This window comes from Nanorana parkeri, unplaced genomic scaffold, assembly GCF_000935625.1.
Source record: "Nanorana parkeri isolate BGI_ZX_2015 unplaced genomic scaffold, ASM93562v1 scaffold130, whole genome shotgun sequence".
Classification (NCBI taxonomy): domain Eukaryota; kingdom Metazoa; phylum Chordata; class Amphibia; order Anura; family Dicroglossidae; genus Nanorana; species Nanorana parkeri.
The window spans coordinates 2,023,743-2,044,399 of NW_017306398.1; the positions used below are offsets into that span (position 1 = coordinate 2,023,743).

Sequence of the window (20,657 nt, forward strand, 5' to 3'; positions counted from 1 at the left end):
AGCTTATAGCTCCTTAGATGTGGATACATTTTTTTAGGCTTTTGTCCCCCTTTGTATTATTTATATAGCACCAACCATTTACACAACTCACATTAGACATGTAAGCTGCCGGAAAAATACAATTCGGTTTGGATATTTGGTTATTTTGGAATTCGAAACCGAAATTCAATTCGGTTCGGGTTTTGGATTCAGACGAAATCCAAATTTCGTTGGTTTCGGATGAGTTTATGAATATTCGTTGGGAGTAAAACAGAAAACCATCTACAGATATTAATACTAAAGCTGAATCTCCCAGACCTGAATGGCATTTGGGATCCGAATTTCTGAATTGCATTGGGGAGCTCCTGAATGCCATTCGGGTCAGGGAGCCATATACATATATCACAAAAGCTGAGGCTCCCAGACCCGAATGGCATTCCATTCGGGTCTAGGAGACTCCGCTTTAGTATTATATGTATATACTGAACATGAATTTTAGTTAAAATTCAGACCCATTTGGATGCATTAAACCGAAAAACACATCTGATTGGCCAGAAAAGTCACATGTCCCATTCAGTTTCATTTCTGAACGTAATTTGAGCGGGATCCAAGATTCGGATTCGGACACATTCAGATGCATTGGGATTCGGAAATTTGGATGTGTCAGAATTTCAAAGAATTTGTACGAATTTTGATTCGGATGAAACGAATCGCACATTCACATCAGTCCCTGTCTTCGAGGAGCTTACAATTTAAGGTCCCTAATCTCACATGCATACAGGGCTGATTTAGACAGGAGCCAATTAGCCTACAGCATGTCTTTGGAGTGTGGGAGGAAACCCACACAAGCTCAGGGAGAACATTCAAACTCCTTGTAGATAGTGTCCTGACGAGGATTTGGACCAGGGATCCCCAGTGCTGCAGGCATAAGAGCTAACCACTGAGACACTGTGCTACCCTTTATTTTTACCTGATATTCCTGCAAATATTACACTTCCTGTCCTATGAAGTTGTAGTTACATTCAGCTGGGCTTGTTCTGTCAATCTGAAGACGTTTTGTAGCAAGTTTCCTTGCCTTCTCCCGTCTCACTTTAGGGTACACACCCCAGTAAGGAACTTACCACTTATATCTATACCATGATCTGAATAAATGAGAACCTTCACAGACATACTTCCCTTCCAAGGTTGGAGACTCGCTCACTTCATGGTGGTCACACAGGCTGGACTTCCTCTCTTGATCCCCATTACATGGGTGGTGATGGGATTATAGTTACTAGGGATGTACCGATACTTTTCGAGTACCAGTGCCGATACTTGGCATTTTCCTGAGAACTATCAGGGTTGCAGAGTTTGCAGCTGGGACCCGGCCCTGCCGCTCCATCACTGTCCTGAAATCATCAGTCTGTATTGTTTTAGAAAAACTGTCACATGACAATAAAAAATGTATCAGTACTCGTACTCGCAAAACTGGTATCTGTGCATCCCTTTAATTACATTTATAAAAACAAAATCATACATTATAAAAGAGATGTACAAATCCCGGGAGCTCCGTGTGCTCTTTACAAATGACAGCGGCCTCCTAACTTTTGAATTTTTCTCTAGTCTAGTCCTGGAGCTGGAAAAGTATCGGTACTTGTACTTGTACCGAGTACTGTACTTGGTATCTGTGCATCCCTAATAGTTACAGAAGAAAAATAACATTGTTTGTGCTTTCAGGTCAGCTCACAGGAAGTGACAAGGGCACCTAATGTGTAGCAAGATCAATGCGTATTGTCTGCACTGGCTGGAAATATTCTTAGCCTAGAAATAAAACACCATGACGCATCTACCACAACTAAGGACTAAACTACAATATGTTACATCTCAGCGGCAAACTATCACATTTTTATTGTTTAAGATTTCAGTTTTGTTCCTTTAGATTAAATGACCATTGACAATAAATAAATAAATAACTGATTTCTGGAAGCTGGAGTGAAGAAAATAAAAAAATGTGGAGTTCTGGTCTAAATCAACCAATTATAAATCTTTGTTGAGGTGGCCATACACTTTACAACCCTTGCAAGACTTTTGTCTTGCGAGGGTTGTAAAGTACTTTAAAAAATGTACGATCTGCCTATCTTGGACAGGCAGATCGTACTTGCGATAATCGCAAGCCCTCCCCCCTGAGCGGCGGGCTTCCGATGACTGTAATGAGGGGCGGGCTTGTGATGATTTCAAACGGGCCGTGTGCGCGTGTGCACACCGGCCCGTTCGTCAGTTGTCGAACCAGCAGGCCACTAACTCGCCGAGAATCGTACGATTCCTGGCGGGTTTTCTAGCATGCTGGTTCGACGGAAGACGTGCGACCGTACAGTAGAAACGGTCGCACGCCTTCCATACACTGCACGATTCTCGTAAGATCGCGGGATTTCCCGCGATTCTCGTACGAGAACCGTGCAGTGTATGGGCACCTTAAGGTTCCCGAAAGTGAAACTTGATTGGTGGGTATTGACAACACCTCCCATTCCTCTTCTCAAGTTTTAATAAATCAGTCCCAGTGTTTACTCACCAACACTTACAGCTGCCCAGGTGTAAGTCACAAGTAAGCCTGCACAATTATAATAACGTAATACATTTAGATTCTGGGCAGGAGCCTAGCCATGTCTGTCTCTCCTAAAGGCCAGATGACCACCATTGGTCACTTGTAATGTTCTACACCAGGGATAGGTAAACTTCAGTTCTCCAGCTGTGGTGCCAGTACAAATTGTATGAGGCATTGCAAGACTTTGACAGCCACAGACATAACTCCCAGAGACGGGCGCATGGAGGGATTTCTATTAGTTTCACCACAGCTGGAGGGCCAGAGGTTGCTTTCCCCCGTTCTATGCACTCGTCAAATAACTCTCATGTGGTTTATCCCTAGGACATGCACATCATCAGCACCGATGAGAAACAGGTGTTTGCTGCCGTTCAGGAGTGGAACCAAAACGAAACGTACAACCTGTACATCTCGGATACACGGGGAGTCTACTTTACCCTCGCCCTGGAGAATGTCAGGAGCAGCCGGGGCCTGGAGGGAAATATTGTCATTGACCTTTATGAGGTATTGGCTGAAGGTCATGTTACTTCTATATAAATTGTGATATTGTAATGGAAATTATCTCACAGGCTGAATATTGATTGATTTTGATTGACTGTCACACTTAACAAGCAAGAGCGAGAACCAGTTACTATGGATGAGATTAAGAATTTTTATTCTTCTCGAAATTTCAGCTAAAATATAAAGATTATCTATTGGGCTAAATGCATTGGAGGCAATTGGGAAGAGGATATTATGGAGGTTTTTGTGTTTTTTGGGTGCAGTGGTCCTTAAATGGCTCCTGATGTTTGTAGAAGTGCCATTCAAGTTCTGGAACTGATCCTGTCCCAAAAATTGCCACTAATTAGCCTAATTAGCCTTAGCATTTTAGTTCATAAAATGTCATGTTCTTTGTATTTGTATTATATTTCCTTTTTTGATTGTATTTAATTTTTAGTTATGTACCATCTTTTAAATTTGTTTGCACAAATTTATTTGATTATTATTTGTGTCTGTTACTTTTTTTTTCTCTTTTTTTTCTTTCTCTTAAAAAACATTAAAGTGACACTAAACTCAGGAGTTAAATCTTAACAATACATTCAAGTACCTTACTTAGTAACAACAATGTATCTTATTTGTGTGTCACTCGGCTGTAGATCCTCCAATCATCTCAGAGATGATTGGAGGATCTACAGCCGAGTGATACACAAATAATATACATTGTTGTTAATAGTCAAGGTACTTGAATGTATTGTTAAGATTTAACTCCTGAGTTTAGTGTCACTTTAATGTTTTTTAAGAGAAAGAAAAAAAAAAGAAGAAAAGAAAACAACAAACTAAAGTAACAGACACGAATAACAATCCATTACAATTGTACAAAAAATAAATACATTGTGGCATATAAATAAGGATCAAATACAAACAAAAAAGGACATTAAATAAAAATATAAAGAACATGACATTTTATGAACTAAAATGCTCTAAAGATATGAACCCTCCTCTCCCCAAAAAATAAAATCTTTGAAATTAAGAGAAAAAAAGAGTAGATTATATTCCCTTAAGCAAATTTTGCATAGGCACCTAAATGAGCAAAACAAAGAGTTCTCTTTTTATAGAAATTTTACCAACAGCAATATTGGCAATTTTGTTGCAAAATCAGTTTCAAAGGAGAAGAGATCAGTTCCGTTGGCAGGATTGTCTTTTGCTAAAAGGAAGAGCACCTTGGCAGCTCAATAGACATATCCAGTTTGTGGAATTTATTAAAGTGTATGTCCAGCCAAAATGTTTTCTCTTAGTTCTGGTAGCCTGGCAAAGGATTATTATAACCCCTGTCAGGTTTCTAGTACTATCAAGGGTTCCTTCACTCCCTGTCCGGCTGACAGTGTTTAGCAGACAGAAAGTGAGAGGAGCATTCCAACAGCAACACAAAAATAAATAAAAAATGTGTTTCTTTAGTAGAGTAAGGGGGGAGGCCAGAACTCCTCTCAGATTTTTTTTCTGTGTCTGTTGCTGATGCTTTCTTCACTTCCCGTCTCATGAAATCATTGTCATCAGGACAGGAAGTGAGGGTGAATCTCGAAAAAAACACGGGAAAGCAGTAAAAACTAGGGATGCACCGATGCCGATACTAGTATCAGTATCGGTGCCGATACCGAGTATTTGTGCGAGTACTCATACTCACCCAAATGCTACGATACCTTCCCCGATACCGGGACTTTCGGTCAGAGGAAGATTTCCTCTGACCTGCAGTGCCATAGGGGAACATGGAACCAGCTTCCTGTGCGATCAGGAAGCTGGGCGGCGAGTAATGATCCGTCTGCCGGGTTCCTGATTGGCCAGGAAGCCGACTCCATGCTGATTGGCTGGGAAACTGACTTCCCGGCCAATAAGCATCGAGACGACCGAACAGCCAGCTTCCCGGCCAATCAGCAGCTGTTCTGCTGGCTCGATGCTGATTTGCTGGGTAGCTGGCTTTCCAGCCAATCAGCATGGAGCTGACTTCCCAGCCAATCAGGAAGCCAGGAGGTATTTCATTACTCACCGCATGGCTTCCTGATTGGCCAGGAAGCCAGCTCCATGCCAGCTGAAGCACCGGCATCGGTACTCGGTATCGGCGAGTACCGAAAGCAAAGTATCAGTACTCGTACTCGATACAGAAAAACTGGTATCGTTGCATCCCTAGTAAAAACCCAGCAGGAGTTCTAATCCTTCCACGCCCTATTCAAAACTGGAAAACGTAGCTTGATATACACTTTTGTATCAATGCTTTTTAGTTTTTCTCATCCAGGGGTCTTTAAAGCTTTCAGCGTTTTATAACACTATCTTCAGCACAAATAAAAAAATCATTTCCATAAATACCATTAAAATTGGATTGCTCTACGTGCTATAAAATAATGACTTTTCTTTTGTGTTGCACTGAAGTTCTCCTCGATTTTTTGGAAGTTTATACAGCCAGTGAAATGTAAGAAATGGTGAAAAGTAAAAACAATAAAAAAAAAACAAAGCTGTAAGAAAAAAAGTGAAGAACAGAATAGCAAAATATTGATTTTGACCCTTTGGAGGCCGACCCCACGGTGTTTCATTTTCTTCTATCGGCTGGATGTGCCTGAATCTGTTGCGTGTTAAATAATTCAGATTGTAAAAAGAAAAAAAATAATAATGTTCCACATTTCTCTAAATTGCTTCCCTTCCAATTATTTTTTCCTAGGTAGCTGGGATAAAAGGTGTACTCCTGGCCAACAAGAAAGTTGATGAGCGTGTGAAGACCTTTATCACTTACAACAAAGGTCGGGACTGGCGTCTTATTAAGGCCCCAGACGTGGATATGAAGGGGAATCCCATCAATTGTCTGCTGGTTAGTTATACAATTCCATAATTACTATATATACATTGGGGGGAATTTATCAAAAGCGGAGCAGCTAAAATCTGGAGCAGTCGTGCATGAGAATCAGATTCTCTCTTCAGTTTGTTCAGGTTTGTCTGGTCATGCATAAGAGTGGGCTGCCCAACTTGAGAACCAGTAGACCAGATTGTCTAGTTACAACCATTCTGGACATTGAATCCTCCAGCTTAACCAGGACATTTGCTGGATTACCAGAAATTGTTACAAAGTAACCACATAAAGATGAAGATGTGGCCACTGCCATGTGGTTTTATCGCATACTATAGATCCTTGGTTCTCAACTGGTGGTTCGTGACCCAAAAGTGGGTCGCAACCCCATTTCAGTGGGTCGCTGCATACCTTCCACTTTTCTAGGTAGGAGGCTCCTCTGCCTCCCCCTAGTGCAGCACTGTCAGTTCTCGCACTAAGCAGCCATTCAAAATATGCTGGCCGGCACCGAATGTCAGCTTTAGGTGGGATGGTATGGGGCTATGGCCGTGAGGGAGCTCCATCTATATGTGCATTGCTTACAGCTCCCTCACATGTCCTATAGAGTTTCCATTGTGACATCAAATTCTGGCTCCCGGCACCTCTTTAGGGCAAGAGAGCTGTACAAGCAATGCACATATGGATGGAGCTCCATCACAGCACAGCAGCCCACATTGGACCCCAGGCTTAGGATCCACTCCAGTTCTCAAAAGGTAGGGAGACTGGGTGGACCTTAACATTTTTTTAATACATTAAACAAAATTTGGAGTGTGTATGTGTGCCAGAATGTCTGTGAGTGTGTCAGTGTTTTTGAGGCCCGTTCACACTAGCACAGTGCATTAATCGCAGAGTACTGTGCGAGTAACATACTGTACCACGCAATCGCACCTACTGTGGATTCTGGTGTGGGAGGTGTGTTGCGTTGCCATTCATTTGAACGGTACCCCAAACGCACCTCTCACCCACAGTTCGTACGCCCCCGCACCGGAACACAGGGTACCCTAATTCCGTATGTTCCATTGCAGTGTGACTTGTGTCGTGACTTAATGACCAGGGGCAAATGTGGGTCCTGAGGTTACACATGATGAGAACCACTGCTGTAGATTGTCATCAGAGGTCTGATGGTTTAAATATGAGCATCAGGGGTGCCATGTGTAGAAAAGAGCAAAGATGAGTGCGCCAGGAAATTAGCATTGTATGCTATGGAGTTTTGAGAGATTTACATGTTTTAGCAGATCCTGGCTGCTCATTACAGACAGATTAAGGTCAATGTCAAACTATCGATCCCGTCACTGGCTGCAGTGACAGAATTGCTAGCAGAGTAGAGAACAGAACTTTTTGCAACTTTTAAAAAGTTATTAGTAAGTTCACCAGAAGGTCCTGGAGCAGAAAAACAGAAAAGAATAGGCGAAAGGACACATGACAGGGCAGACAGGGCAACAGGATAGAAAGGGTTAGGAAAAGGGGGGTGTACAGGGGTGGTCTCTTACCTTTGTTTGGCCAATTAGGTGTGTCAGGAGGAGTCTCCCTGGTGGTCCAAGAAGGGGTGGAGGGTTAGCCAGCAGTTCAGGGTTGCCACACGTTGAGATTAGTTCCCACCCTCCCTCCCTTGTTTCGTTTCTTGTTGGGGTCACGTTATCTGTGGTGCTGGTGTGGCGTCGTCTGTTATGGCGATTTATGTTGGGCTGGTCGTGACTCCGGTTGGGCTCGTCCGTGGTACGCAGTCCTGGGAGCTTGCAGGTCCCGCAGGAGAGAGGTCAAAAGACTGAGGGTAGGAGCTCTCTGAGGTTTATGTACTGTGTTGTCCCTGAGTCGGTGAGTTGTGGCTAGGGGCCAGTTGGTTAAGTGGTATGGAGAGCTCTACGGTAGGAGACCAAGGGTGTCTTCACAGACCTCAGCCACATTGATAGGAATACATTGTATTTAAACTGTTATGGTTGAATGTTTTATATTCAATTTGTTATAAAGTTATTATTTAAATAAACGGCTGCTACAGCCATTTTATATCCAACTTGGTGTGGTCTATTATTAGGTACGGGTAATTATAATGGGATAGGGCTGTAGTAAGCTATGTTAATAGTATAGCTTATGTCTTACCCTGTCATGCTTTTCCCACTTTGTCTTTACAGCCATTCTGCTCTCTGCACCTTAACCTGCAGATGTCTGAGAACCCATACAACTCCGGCAGCATATCCAGCAAGGTCACGGCTCCCTGGCTTATTGTTGCGGCAGGTACGCATCTTCATACCAAAGAATACTTGGTGGCCAAATATTTGTGGACACTTGGCCATCACACCTGTATGAACTTGTTGGACATCCCATTTCAAAACCATGGTCACTAATACAGAGTTTGCCCCCTGTCTAAAACAGCCTCCACTCCTCTGGGAAAGCTTCCCCGAGATTATGGAGTTAATCTGTAAGAATTTGTGCCTATTCAGCCAAAAGACCATTTGTGAGGTCAGGTACTGATGGTGGACAAGAAAACTTGGCTCACAGTTGACATACCAGTTAATCCCAAAGGTGTTCAGTAGGGCTGAGGTCAGGGTTCTGTGCAGGCCACTTGAGTTCCTCCACACCAAACTCATCAAACCATGTCCTTATGGATCTTGCTTTGTACACAGGGCACAACAATGCTGGAACATAAAAAAAGCATTCCTCAATGTCATCACAATGTTGGAAGCACACAATAAACAATACATGTTAACCGTACACTTCACTGGAAACAGGTGATCTCCTGGTTAAGGTGTTCATTATTTCTAAGAAGTGTGTCCTCATTTAGAGGGTGGCCTATAACGTTTAGCCATATAGTGTATGTACTATACATAGTGTTATATTACATATAGTGTATTTAAATATTTTTTACCTATTGTGTTTATTTTGGGCCTGATTTATGGAAAGTAAAATTAATATTCACTAAGCGATAAGGAAAATCACATCACTTTGAAGGTTCTTTGAGAAGGGAAAAGTTACAAAAAGACTGAAGACTGAAGGATAGGCACGCATGGAGATCCTAGAATGACATCAGTTCCAGAATCTGACCTCCTTGAGTAACGTGGAGGCTTGTATGCTTCAGTTCTGGCCAGCTGCCATGTAGGATAGTCACAAACAGGCCCAGATTCCCCACAAGGCCACCGGGGCGGCAGGACGCAGAGGGGCGGCAGCGGTGTCCTTGTGGGGAAGTTGCGGGCGCACATACATATTTTACACATGAATCCATACACTTAACAATATGCAAATGAAGCACATCATTAAATACAAGAAACATTCATTTCTGTTATCTCTGAAGATAGCTTGACCGACCTCTAGACTTCCAAATACATCACTGTAGAACATGGAGAATTACTCTTGGTTGCACAAGGCATTCTAAGAATCCAGAGAGAACTTTCTGCAAAATTCTTTTAGCAAAGTCAACCTGTTATTAAATAAAGAACCTAACATTGGCATACAAGTGCTTGGTAATGTAATTTAATCATAGAATACATTATATTTTTCTCTTAATCATAACCAACTAGTAACTAGTGAAACAAACTTGGTAGGTTAATTGGCTCCTGTCTTAATCTGCCCTGTATGTATGCATGTGTGATAGGGACCTCGGCATTTAAGCTCCTTGAGGACAGGGATTAATGTCAATATGCAACTATGTGTAGCCCCTTCCACACTAAGTGGAGTGGCTTCTTAAATTTAGTGTTGCTAGCACTGTAATCAGTCTGGCTGATTAGCAGTCTGGCATCATCTGGTTAATTCTAGGTGTTCTACTATTGATTTCCCCTACCTGTGGGTTGGGCGTGACCCTGCCACAGAGTGGAACAGCCAATAGGGGAACATTAGGAGTGGTTATGCCCCACCAGCCAATCACTAGAAGTTTAATGGCCAGTGGTGTATGCTGGGAAAGTGCAAAAATACTCAGGAATTGTGATGTGCTCTGTTCAGTCTGCCCCCAGGCTTGGCTTGGGGGTGAGATGTACAAGGTTGGGGAAGCTGACTAGGCCTCAAGCCTAGAGTAGGCCAGTTGTGGACCCCTGTGTGGTCTTGAACTATGTGAGGAGAACCAGAGGAGCTCTATGACTGCTCTAGATGCCAGGAATGCCAGGATGGCATGGACCTCAGGAACAAGTCTGGTGTTGTTCCCAGAGAAGATCTCATGTGTATCCTCTATTCAGCTGTTGCTCTTCTACACTTGCTTTGCTCTAATAAAGTATTACTGCACTGTGGAAGCTGAAAGGGCTTGGTGAGTGTGGAGTCTATTTTTGCTATGGATGTCTGAAGCCCTATACCCCCTCTCCCAGTTTGTCTGTTCTTCAATAAGGCATCTTAAAGTGACTGGCACCCAATTTACTGTTCACATCCCACAACCTGGATAAGTATCCACCCCTGAGAGTGAATGTCAGCCCTCCCTGCCTTTGAGGGCCCCCGTCAGGCCTTCAGGGGTCAGGGGGGCACTACATATGTAAAGTGCTGCATTTATTGTCGACACTATATAAATACCTGAAATAAATAAACTTCAGAGAGGCACACCGAGGATACTTTTCTGGAAGGACATCTTTTTACCTTCATATTTTTTAAAAGGGTTGAGGTGCTCGCTTTAATTTTCGACAGAAGAGCCGCGGCGTACGTTCTGTTCTGATGGCCTGTGCTTCGTTTTGTTGGTAACTGTATAAGCCTAGGAGCCGCTGACTGACGGCGTGGTTTTATGAAGGACGTGGAGATCAACGTGAAAAATCATTGTTGTGTTCATTTGTTGTTGCTCAACAACAGCAGTCAGTCATGTCTTTGTTGTAGCGTGCAATTGATTTATTAGACATACATCAAGTCCTGTAGGACATACAAGCCTATGTGACATTTTATCCAGTTAGCGGATCAGAACTCGGCTAAGATTTGAACGATTTCTTTCTGTTACTGTCAGACTTTCAGGCTCATTTAATAAGGGAAAGAGCAATGTGAAAAGGGCAGTAAGTATCCTGTAGCAACCGTGCAGAAAATATCATCCAGCAATCAGACTAATAATACAACAGACGATTATTGCCGTCTTCACATCACCTTTGTCATTCACACAGCTTGTATCAATGTTGATTTAAGTTCCTGAAATTTGGTTTCCTGCTGATGATTGTAATCTATTTTTTAACACTACTGAGCATAAAACAATACCCCGGTGCTTTATCTTTTGGTGCTTTAAGGTTGACCTTAGGCGTGTGACACCCTCACCGTGACGACATCGCGCATGCACGGCCATCTTTGTGATACCTGCCGGTGGCCATCTTCTTGATGGACACCGGCAGAGAGAGGAGTTCAACCAACGGGATAAGGTATGCCGCCGGGTCCCCTCCTCTCTCCTGCAACTGTTGGGCTCTCTGTCCATGACCGAGTGCCCAACTTTTCAGAGGGCGGTGACACCAAAATGACTCTTAGCCATTTTGGTATCACCCCTCCAATGGTGTCACTTGGGTGCGGGCCTGCACCCCCCGCACCCCACTTGTGACGCCACTTGCCTTAGGTGCAAATTTCAACTTATATTAGCTGGGTAATTGCTAGGATTATGGTTTGCTTTAGGGTTATAGGCATTATTAGTGTGATGGTTAATGTTAGGTTTAGAGTTACAGGAAGCGTTAGTGTTATAGTTGCAGGGAGGATTAATGCTTGGGTTACAGGGAGGGATAGTGTTGGGGCTACAGGGAGGGTTAGTGTTAGGCTTACAGGAGGGTTAGTATTAGAGTTACACAAAGAATTAGTGCAAGGGTTACAGAGAAGGTTAGTGTTAGGTATACAGATAGGATTAGTGTGAAGGCTACAGGTAGGGTTAGTGTTACAGAGGGAGTTAGTGTTATAGTTAGAGATGGAATTAGTGTTATGGCTACAAGGAGAATTCGAGTTGGGGTTACATGGATGGTTGGTGTTAGGGCTACAGGGAGAGGTAGTGTTACGGTTACAGGGAGGGTTAGTATTGAAGTTACAGGGAGGGTTAGTGTTAGGATTACAGGGAGAATACGTTTAAGGGTTCCAGAGAAGGTTAGCATTAGAGCTCCAAGGAGGGTAAGTATTAGGGTTACAGGTAGAGTTAGTGTTAGGGCTACAGAGAAGGTTAGTGTTATAGTTAGAGTAAAAATTAGTGTTAGGGCTACAGAGAAGGTTAGTGTTATAGTTACAGTAAAAATTAGTGTTGGGGATACAGGGAGGGTTGGTGTTAGGGTTATTATTAGGGTTACAGGGAGAATTAGTGTTAGGGTTACAAATATGGTAAGTGCTAGGCTTAGTGTTTCATGGCAAATTAGGGTAGCAGGGTTGGTAAAGGCCTTCATACACAATGCAATTGTCTCCTGTTAGTCTACGACTGAACAAGTGATAATCAATTGATTCCAGTAGCCACGCTAACAGCCTGGATGGAGGAAGCACTACTGCTGGCTGTTGTATGAAGCCACAGAATACAATGACTGTATCTGATAGGCCTACAATTTTCCACCCAGCTCAGCTGATTTCCTAATCCACTTTTGTCAAGCTGGTTGGTCCTTTCAGGGTCATACATGGCTTCATTTTTGCCTGATTCTTCAGGAATTGGACAAAATTCAAGACGTCATTCAGGGCTTTAAGTTTGTTACAGAGTGGGTTAGTGTTCAGGTTAAAAGGAGACCTAGTGAGAGCGGCCTTTTTAGTAAGGCATCACTTTCTTCACCAAACCCCTAACACTGAAATCAGATATATGGAAGAAGATTGCCAGGCTTTCTTATTTGATGTTGCTGTGCACATGCAGGAGCTGGTAGACAGTGTTAGGCTACCATTGCTTCTCAAAATGCCTGGCTGCCATTGCTGACCCAAAACAAGTGTAGACTTTTTCTGACTTTCCCTTACTTATGTGCTCCTCTATGAAAATAAGTTCCATCACTGACTTGGAGGTGGTATCGGCTTTAAGGAACTAGACGTGTTCACCAATAATGGCTTTTGTCACAGATAGGCACCTGTTCTTCAGAGCTATTGATTTACTTACACACAGTGGAGGACAATCAAGGACAGAGTAGATTGCTTTCCAAACTTTGGTCTCATTATATAAAGTATAAGCCCCGCTGTGTACTCCGTCTTCATGTAATGTGTTTCTCTTTCAGGTAACGTTGGCCCTGAACTCTCCTCTACAGACACCAACATGTACATCTCATCAGATGGAGGCAACACGTGGAAACATGTATGTCTTCTAACTAATTATATTAGTTTTTTGGGGGTATAATTGATAAAATAAACATGGGCAATTGTGAATCAAAACAATGTAACTGCTATAAATATCCTAAATGTAGACAGACAGGTATCTATGAATAATTGTCCCCCTGGCGTCCCCCCTAGATACTGGCTAGCAGTGACACCAGAGCGTCCCAGGGTAAGGGCCATGTGTAAGTGCCATGCACATCTTCCCATCTGGCTTTCAGCATCCTGGGATGCTCTAGCTGGTGTCCCATCCAGCTCCTGGCAACCAATGATGTCGCAAGTTGTCAGGAGCTAGGCGGGATGCCAGACAAAATGTCCCTGGTAGCTAAGAGCTGGGTGGGGAGATGTGTATGGGGAGATAAAAAAAGTCAGCTGTCTCCATGGATTGGCAAACTTTTGCTGACCCGTAGAACTGGTCCCCCTCCCTCTCTTCAAGAGGCACCGAATGTATGTGCCATATGTGCCATACTCTGGATATGCCACTGACTGTAGATTACAGTTGGTTCATGTTAATGTAGTGCAATTCAGCTGGAAGTGACTGGGCTCCATACAACTTTCATGGGGATAGTTTGCTCAGCAACTACCATTTCAAGTGCCCCCTCTGTGCCACCAAGGATTTGGCACCCCTAAAAGTTCTTAATCAGCAGTGGTTGGCAGCCTATAGTTCAACCATGTATACATTGTTTTATTGGCACCTTAAGCATTTCTATTTTCACTCTGATGGCTAGTACAAAGATATATTTGCCTCCTTTATATTAATTATATTAATGGTCAACAAAAAAAGTTACCCCTAATCAAAGAGCTCTTCTTCAGAGAAAATGCCCCTTTGATATAGATATTCATTGGAAATGTCTCCTTTACAGTGGTCAATCTGGTAAGTGGAAAGACCCCATTTACATTGGTGATCATGGGACAAGTCTTCTTCCCATTGGCAGTCAGTATACAAGACTTCCTTTTATTTGTAGCCAGTGGGCAGGACTCCATTGATGGTTAGCAAATAAGCCTTCCAAACGTTGGTAGTCAGAGAACAGACCTCCTGAACTTAAGTGGTCAATTAACTGGCCTCCTTTAAATTGGTGGTTAGTGGACATGGTCTCCTTTCCAGTAGTGGTCAAAGGACAGGCCATCTTTAAAGTGACACTAAACTCAGTAGTTCAATCTTAAAAATTAATTCAAGTACCCTGACCTTTACCAACAATGTATAGTATTCGTGTATCACTCGGCTGTAGATCCTCCAATCATCTCTGAATTGGTGCTGACACCGTCCTTCCTCCTTGAGGGGGGCTACTTTTGTTCCTCATGGTCCCTGTGTGTGTTGTAAAGTAGTCACCGCTCCAAGCTCACTCCTATGATGGACTACAATCTCAATGCAAATTAGTAAACTAAACATGAGATTGTAGTCCATCACAGGAGTGAGCTTGGAGCGGTGACTACTTTACAACACACACAGGGACCATGGGGAACACAAGTAGAGAGAAAGTAAAGGGAAATTTCCCCATTGGGACACAAAAATTGACAGAGGATTTAATCATTCCCTACTCTTTACATAATGTAAAGAAAGTCTACTATCAGTTCAATGCCATTTATTTTGGCTCAGTTTACAAGATGTGTAAATTCTAGAATCCAAATTCTTTTTGACTTTTTTCCATCAAAAATATATTTAGTAAAATTCTGATTTTGTATGTGTACCTGTTTGTGTGTATGATATTAGATGGTTTATTTTATTTTTTTCTGTTGCCAGATATTTGAAGAGGAGTACAATATTTGGTTTTTGGACTGGGGCGGAGCTCTGGTCGCCATGAAACACACCTCTCTGCCGGTACGCCATTTGTGGTAAGAAACCAGTGAATTTCCATTAGTTTAAAGGCATTTAATGGAGGTGTTCCCCCATTTTTACAGGGGAGCTGTTTCTGAAAACTGCCACCCTATGTAGTTATCTGAAAAGTGGAAAAAACATTTTTCATGTAATAGCAAATATAATGTGACAGGTCCTCTTTATGGAGACATCAGGGGTCTTTCAGACCCGTAATGTCACCTAGGGACCCCAAAGAAGGCGTTGAAGCAGATATCTGCTTCACCAGCTTCTTCTCCTGGCTCCAGTGATCGGAGGAGAGATCCGCAGCTGGAAGCCGCTGATTTCTCTTCCGATCTATCAGTGAAGACCCCCCATGCCGGTCTCGGACTCACGCAGGAGCCCAGGAAGCCGACGCGGTGGCGTGGGGGGGGCACACGGTGCCGCACAGTCCAAGCGATTTGGCGCCTGTATAGATGCCGGATAGCTTGTATTTAAACAGAAATCATGTCCTTGGTATAACGTCTTCCAGCGGATGACGTACAGTTACGTGAACCCGCTGGAAGTGGTTAAAGTGACATTAAACCCTGAGATTTTTTATCATAAAACAATACTGTAATGTGCGCCTTACTGTAATCCATGGTTGTTTCCCTTCTCTTTGCTGCTCTTCCTTTTAAATCCTCATGTCTTCTCATGCTGGGCGAGAACTTCCCTTTGCAGCTAAGTGCCTCTTCCTGTAGTGCTGGCTCAGGTTGCAAACCTATACACAGACACCATGTATCCATTCCAGAGACAAGGCTGTCTGCTGCAAAACAGAAGTTCTGCCCAGCATGAGAACAGATACAGATTTAAATGGAAGAGCAGCAAAGAGAAGGGAAACAACCATGGATTACAGTACGGCACACATTACAGTATTGGTTTATGTTAAAAAATCTGAGGGTTTAATGTCACTTTAATGTGTGCGATACACTGCACGTTTTGATATATTTTGCATAAGTTCTCAACTGTGCCATAAGTGTATGCAGCATTTGCAACATTAAAAGACCTCCAAACTGTCACATATTCTAGAAGTCCTTCTGAGCACTTCTTACAGTATCGCAAGGTTAATAAGTTTCATACCCTCGTCAGCTAAGCACTGCGGGCTATTCAGTGTCCCCCAGGAGGTTCCCAGCAAGCTTGCAACAATTTAGAGACAATTCAGAGACAATTAAGGCCCCTTTCACACGGGCTCATCAGGAGGGGATCCATGCACGGATTCCCTCATGATCCCAGGGGTACAGATCAGATGTCATCGCTGTGACATCCGTGTCCATGCAGTTTTTTCCTCCATCTTGCGATGGAGGAACAAATTGAAGTGACCGGACCACATGTCAATCTATAGGGAGTCCACTTCAGATTGAGTTACATTATATTACCCCCCAGTCTGGCACAATCAGGTCCATTGAAACGGAACACTGTTCAGTGTGCTTTTCCAGACCTGGCTGGAGTTGGTGGTAAGTGGGCGTAAACAGATGCCCGTCCATTTACACACAGCTGCCCATACACTAGCATTGGGCATCCGATTGGGTCCACCTGAAAAACTGACAGGCGGACCCGATCGGACCACCATGTGAAAGGGGTCTAGGTCGGAGACAGAGACAATTTAAAGACAGAGACAACTTAGAGACAAATTAGAGACAGAGACAACTTAGAGATGAAAACAAGTTGGAGACAGTTTAGAGACAGACAACTTAGAGACATTTTAGAGACAGAGACAACTTGAAGAAAATTGAGAGACAGAGACAACTTAGATACAACTTAGAGACAATTTAGAGGCACAGGCCACTTAGAGACAAATTAGAGACAACGTAGCGGCAATTTAGAAACAACTTAGAGACAATTTAGAGACAATTTAGAGGCACAGATAACTTAGAGAAAAATTAGAGACAGAGAAAACTTAGAGACAAATTAGAGACAACTTAGAGGCAATTTAGAGACAATTTAAAGACAGAGACAACTTAGAGACAGAGACAACTTAGAGACAACTTAGAGACAATTTAGAGACATAGACAACTTAGATATAATTTAGAGACAGAGACAACTTAGAGACAATTTAGAGACAGAGAAAACTTAGAGACAATTTAGAGACAGAGACAAATTAGAGACAATTTAGAGACAGAGACAACTTAGATATAATTTAGAGACAATTTAGAGACAGAGACAACTTAGAGACAATTTAGAGACAGAGAAAACTTAGAGACAATTTAGAGACAGAGACAAATTAGAGACAATTTAGAGACAGAGACAAATTAGAGACAATTTAGAGACAGAGACAACTTAGAGACAATTTAGAGACAGAGACAACTTAGAGACAATTTAGAGACAGAGACAAATTAGAGACAATTTAGAGACAGAGACAACTTAGATACAATTTAGAGACAATTCTCCTTTTGAAGGCATTTAGGAATGACACATAACCTAGGTTACTAAATCTGAATTCAGGTATAATTTATGATGCAACCAAATTGAAAAACGTCCCTCGTTGTCTTTCATCTTTTATACCTGCCTAGAATTAATGTTTAAGCTTTATAGCAAAGAGAGAGAAATGAGAGATTCTAACCCAAGTAAGAGGGGGGTAAACACAGTCAAATCAGTGTTACGATCTTAAGGTGATATCATGTTATAAATATTGAGAAGAAACGGGGACTGTGAATATAGAACCCCAAAAAGATGCATTGCACAAAAAATTGTTTGTATGCAAACAAATGAACCCAATTAATGACTAATGTCATATGCTAAATACTGCAATAGTCTCAGGAAATCTACATTGCAATTCGGATATTCGGATCCTGAATGACATTCTAGGAGACCTCAGCTGTAGTATTATATGTATTTACTGTATATGGCTCCCGTGTTGCCGTAACGAAAATTCGTATTCAGACCCATTTGGATGCATTAAAGGAGAACTATGGGGTCAGGGCTTTTCCCCATAGTTCTCCTTAGGGTAACGGGAGGACACAAACTAGCGTCCTCCCGTCACCCTAAGCTCAGTATACCGCGAGCTACAGCTCGCGGTATACTGAGACGCCGCAGCCGGAGCGGATCCCGACATCGTTGTTGAGATTCGCCCAGCTGCGTGAGTGACAGCTGGCTCTGCCTATCTAGAGGCAGAGTCAGGTGTACCCGCCCCCACCCCCGTCTGTTCCGCCAGTCAGCGCTGGCGAATCAAAGCGGGGAGGGGGGAATCCAGCCCCTCCCTTGTCACGGCAGAGAGCCGTGACAGGATCAAGAGGTGAGCGAACGCCAGTATGTGTTCGCTCACCTCCCGATCTACTGAGCCGACCTGTGACAGTCTCATTGTCACAGGTCGGCTAGAACTATGAGGTGAGTGAAAAGCATTCGCCTCATAGATCTCCTTTAAACCGAAAAAAACATCTGATTGGCCAAAAAAAGTCACATGGCCAATTCAGTTTTGTTTTTGAACGAAATTCAGACGGGATCCAAAGTTCGTAAACGGAAATTTGGATGCATTGGGTATGCGGAAATTCGGATGTGTCTGAATTTCTGAACATTTTTACAAATTTTTATTTGGAACGAAACGAATCGCACATGTCTACTACTTTAAACACACACACAATAATGCGAGTTACCGCAATGGCATAGTACGAAGGGACCGCAATGCTAAATTGTCTTCAGGGTCAGGAAATATTCCAATTTTTCTGCTTTTACAGCCTGAACATCAATTATTAAAAAAGGACAATTCATAAAAAGCCAGTTCCCGGAAGGTTGTCATTTACGAATCAATAAGCTTTTATAGGTCCGCGTTGCTTTGACTTGCTTCACAGAGTCTCACCAAAAGGACGGGGAGTAGAAAGCGAATTGTGAGCACACCATGTTATTACCCCGAACCGTGCAGGAAGCTTTGCAGAGCTCTCTGATAACAGTCACACTTCCCGCGTCATAACACTACATCGCGCACCCTTCTGCAAAACTACATCCTCTGTTAGGAGACATTAAAGGGAGATTCTTCTTAAGGACACTGTGTTTGTTTTGTCTTTAGGCTGAGCTTTGATGAGGGTCGGACGTGGAGCAAGTACGGTTTTACCACCGCGCCACTGTTTGTTGATGGAGCGCTGGTGGAACCTGGAGTGGAGAATCAGATCATGACGTGAGTAGGATAAAATATTTTGTTTTCTACAAACTGGACTAAACAGTGTACGCTGATCAACAAAAGGCGCTGACACCTTCTTCTTCATTTTCTTTCATTTCATTTGTCTTCCCATGCTGTCCTTACTTTTTCTTCCCATTCCTTTCCCTTTCCTTTCCCTTTCCATTCCTTTTCCTTTCCTTTCCCTTTCCATTCCTTTTCCTTTCCTTTTTCATTCCCTTTTATTTTCCTTTCCCTTTCCTTTTCCTTTCCCTTTCATTTGCTTTTCCTTTTCTTTCCTTTCCCTTTTCCTTTATTTTTCCTTTTAATTTTCCTTTCCTTGTTCCTTTTCCTTTCCTTTTTCATTCCCTTTCCTTTCACTTTCATTCCCTTTCCTTTCCTTTTTTTGTTACCTTATCATTTCCTTTCCCTTTTCTTTCCTTTTTTTGTTACCTTATCATTTCCTTTCCCTTTTTCCTTTTCCTTTTCTTTTTTCTTTCCTTTCCTTTCAGTTTCCTTTACTTTGCCATTTGTTTTTTGTTCCTTTTCATTTTCCGTCCCTTACTTTTCTATAATTTTCCTTTCATTCTTTTTTTCCTCCTCATCTCTTATTATTTCTTCTCTCCCATTCTCTTTCTGTTATTTTCTCGTTCCTTTCTTCCACCTTCTCCTTCCTTTTTTTTTTCTTAATAGAAAGGCAACCTTGGCTAATGTGGTGTTAGGTCTAAACCTTACAAAATATATTTTATACATGAATACAATCAATCTTACTTTATATACTGGAAGCTTTTAAGGTAAAGGTGATGTGTCCCATATTTTAAACATTGAATGGGCAGAATGGTCCAGTCTCCAACAAATGTGACCATCAATGGTGGACAAATCTCCCTGATGTCACATCCTCTTGTATCCTCATCTTCTGACCGGGCTGTTTGATGGCCAGTTGGGAGTATAGTCAGCTTTGAAAGTTGTTTGTTGTTCATTACACTTCTTCAGAGCCTAAGAACAGCCGATGTATATGGAGAATAAACACACCCCACCCCCACCCCAAGCATTGTCAATGGAGGCATGGTTAGATCTTTGCAACTTTAAGGAAATTATGAAGTCCAGGCAAATCAATTTCATTTTCATGATTTCCCACAAGGCCACCGAGGCTCGGCCTCAGGGTGGCATGGATCAGAAGGGTGGCAGGGGTGTAGAATCTCTCGATGCCCGGGACAGGCAGTTCCGGGTGCCAGGCGGGTACTTGTTTTCTACATTTAGCCCTGTTTTGGGCAAGCAGGGCTAAATGTACAGCGGGGAAGCCGCTCGTTCATTTACAGGTCCGTCCTCCCCCGCCGCCCTCCCACCTCTCTCCACGCTGAAGATCTTCAGGCTCCGTCCAAGCACCACCCGCCCTCTCCCCGGCATGTACCTCTCTCCACCAGCCGGAGATCCTCAGGATGGAGAGCGGGGACCAGAGCGGAGAATGTCTGTTCTCCACTCGGCTCTGTGTAAACAGTGAGAGGGGAGAGCTGCACTTGCAACCTTCCCCTGTCAGCTGTCATTAAAGAGAACCTGTCACCTCCAAATGTTATCACACAGGGGCTTGTTAGCTCCTGTTTGATAGCAATAAACATAATTAAAAAATAATATAAAAATAAATAAATAA

General features: G+C 42.8%; 1 protein-coding gene across 1 annotated transcript in view; it reads left to right on the forward strand.

Moving 5' to 3' along the window:
• Positions 1-20,657, forward strand: part of LOC108784872 (VPS10 domain-containing receptor SorCS3-like) — a 436,296-nt gene that overhangs the window by 296,990 nt on the left and 118,649 nt on the right. The window contains exons 9-14 of the mRNA XM_018553807.1: positions 2,882-3,061; positions 5,745-5,891; positions 8,036-8,138; positions 12,998-13,074; positions 14,833-14,924; positions 18,923-19,030. Coding sequence (XP_018409309.1) covers positions 2,882-3,061; positions 5,745-5,891; positions 8,036-8,138; positions 12,998-13,074; positions 14,833-14,924; positions 18,923-19,030 — 707 coding nt within the window. The remainder of the gene's footprint in view (positions 1-2,881; positions 3,062-5,744; positions 5,892-8,035; positions 8,139-12,997; positions 13,075-14,832; positions 14,925-18,922; positions 19,031-20,657) is intronic.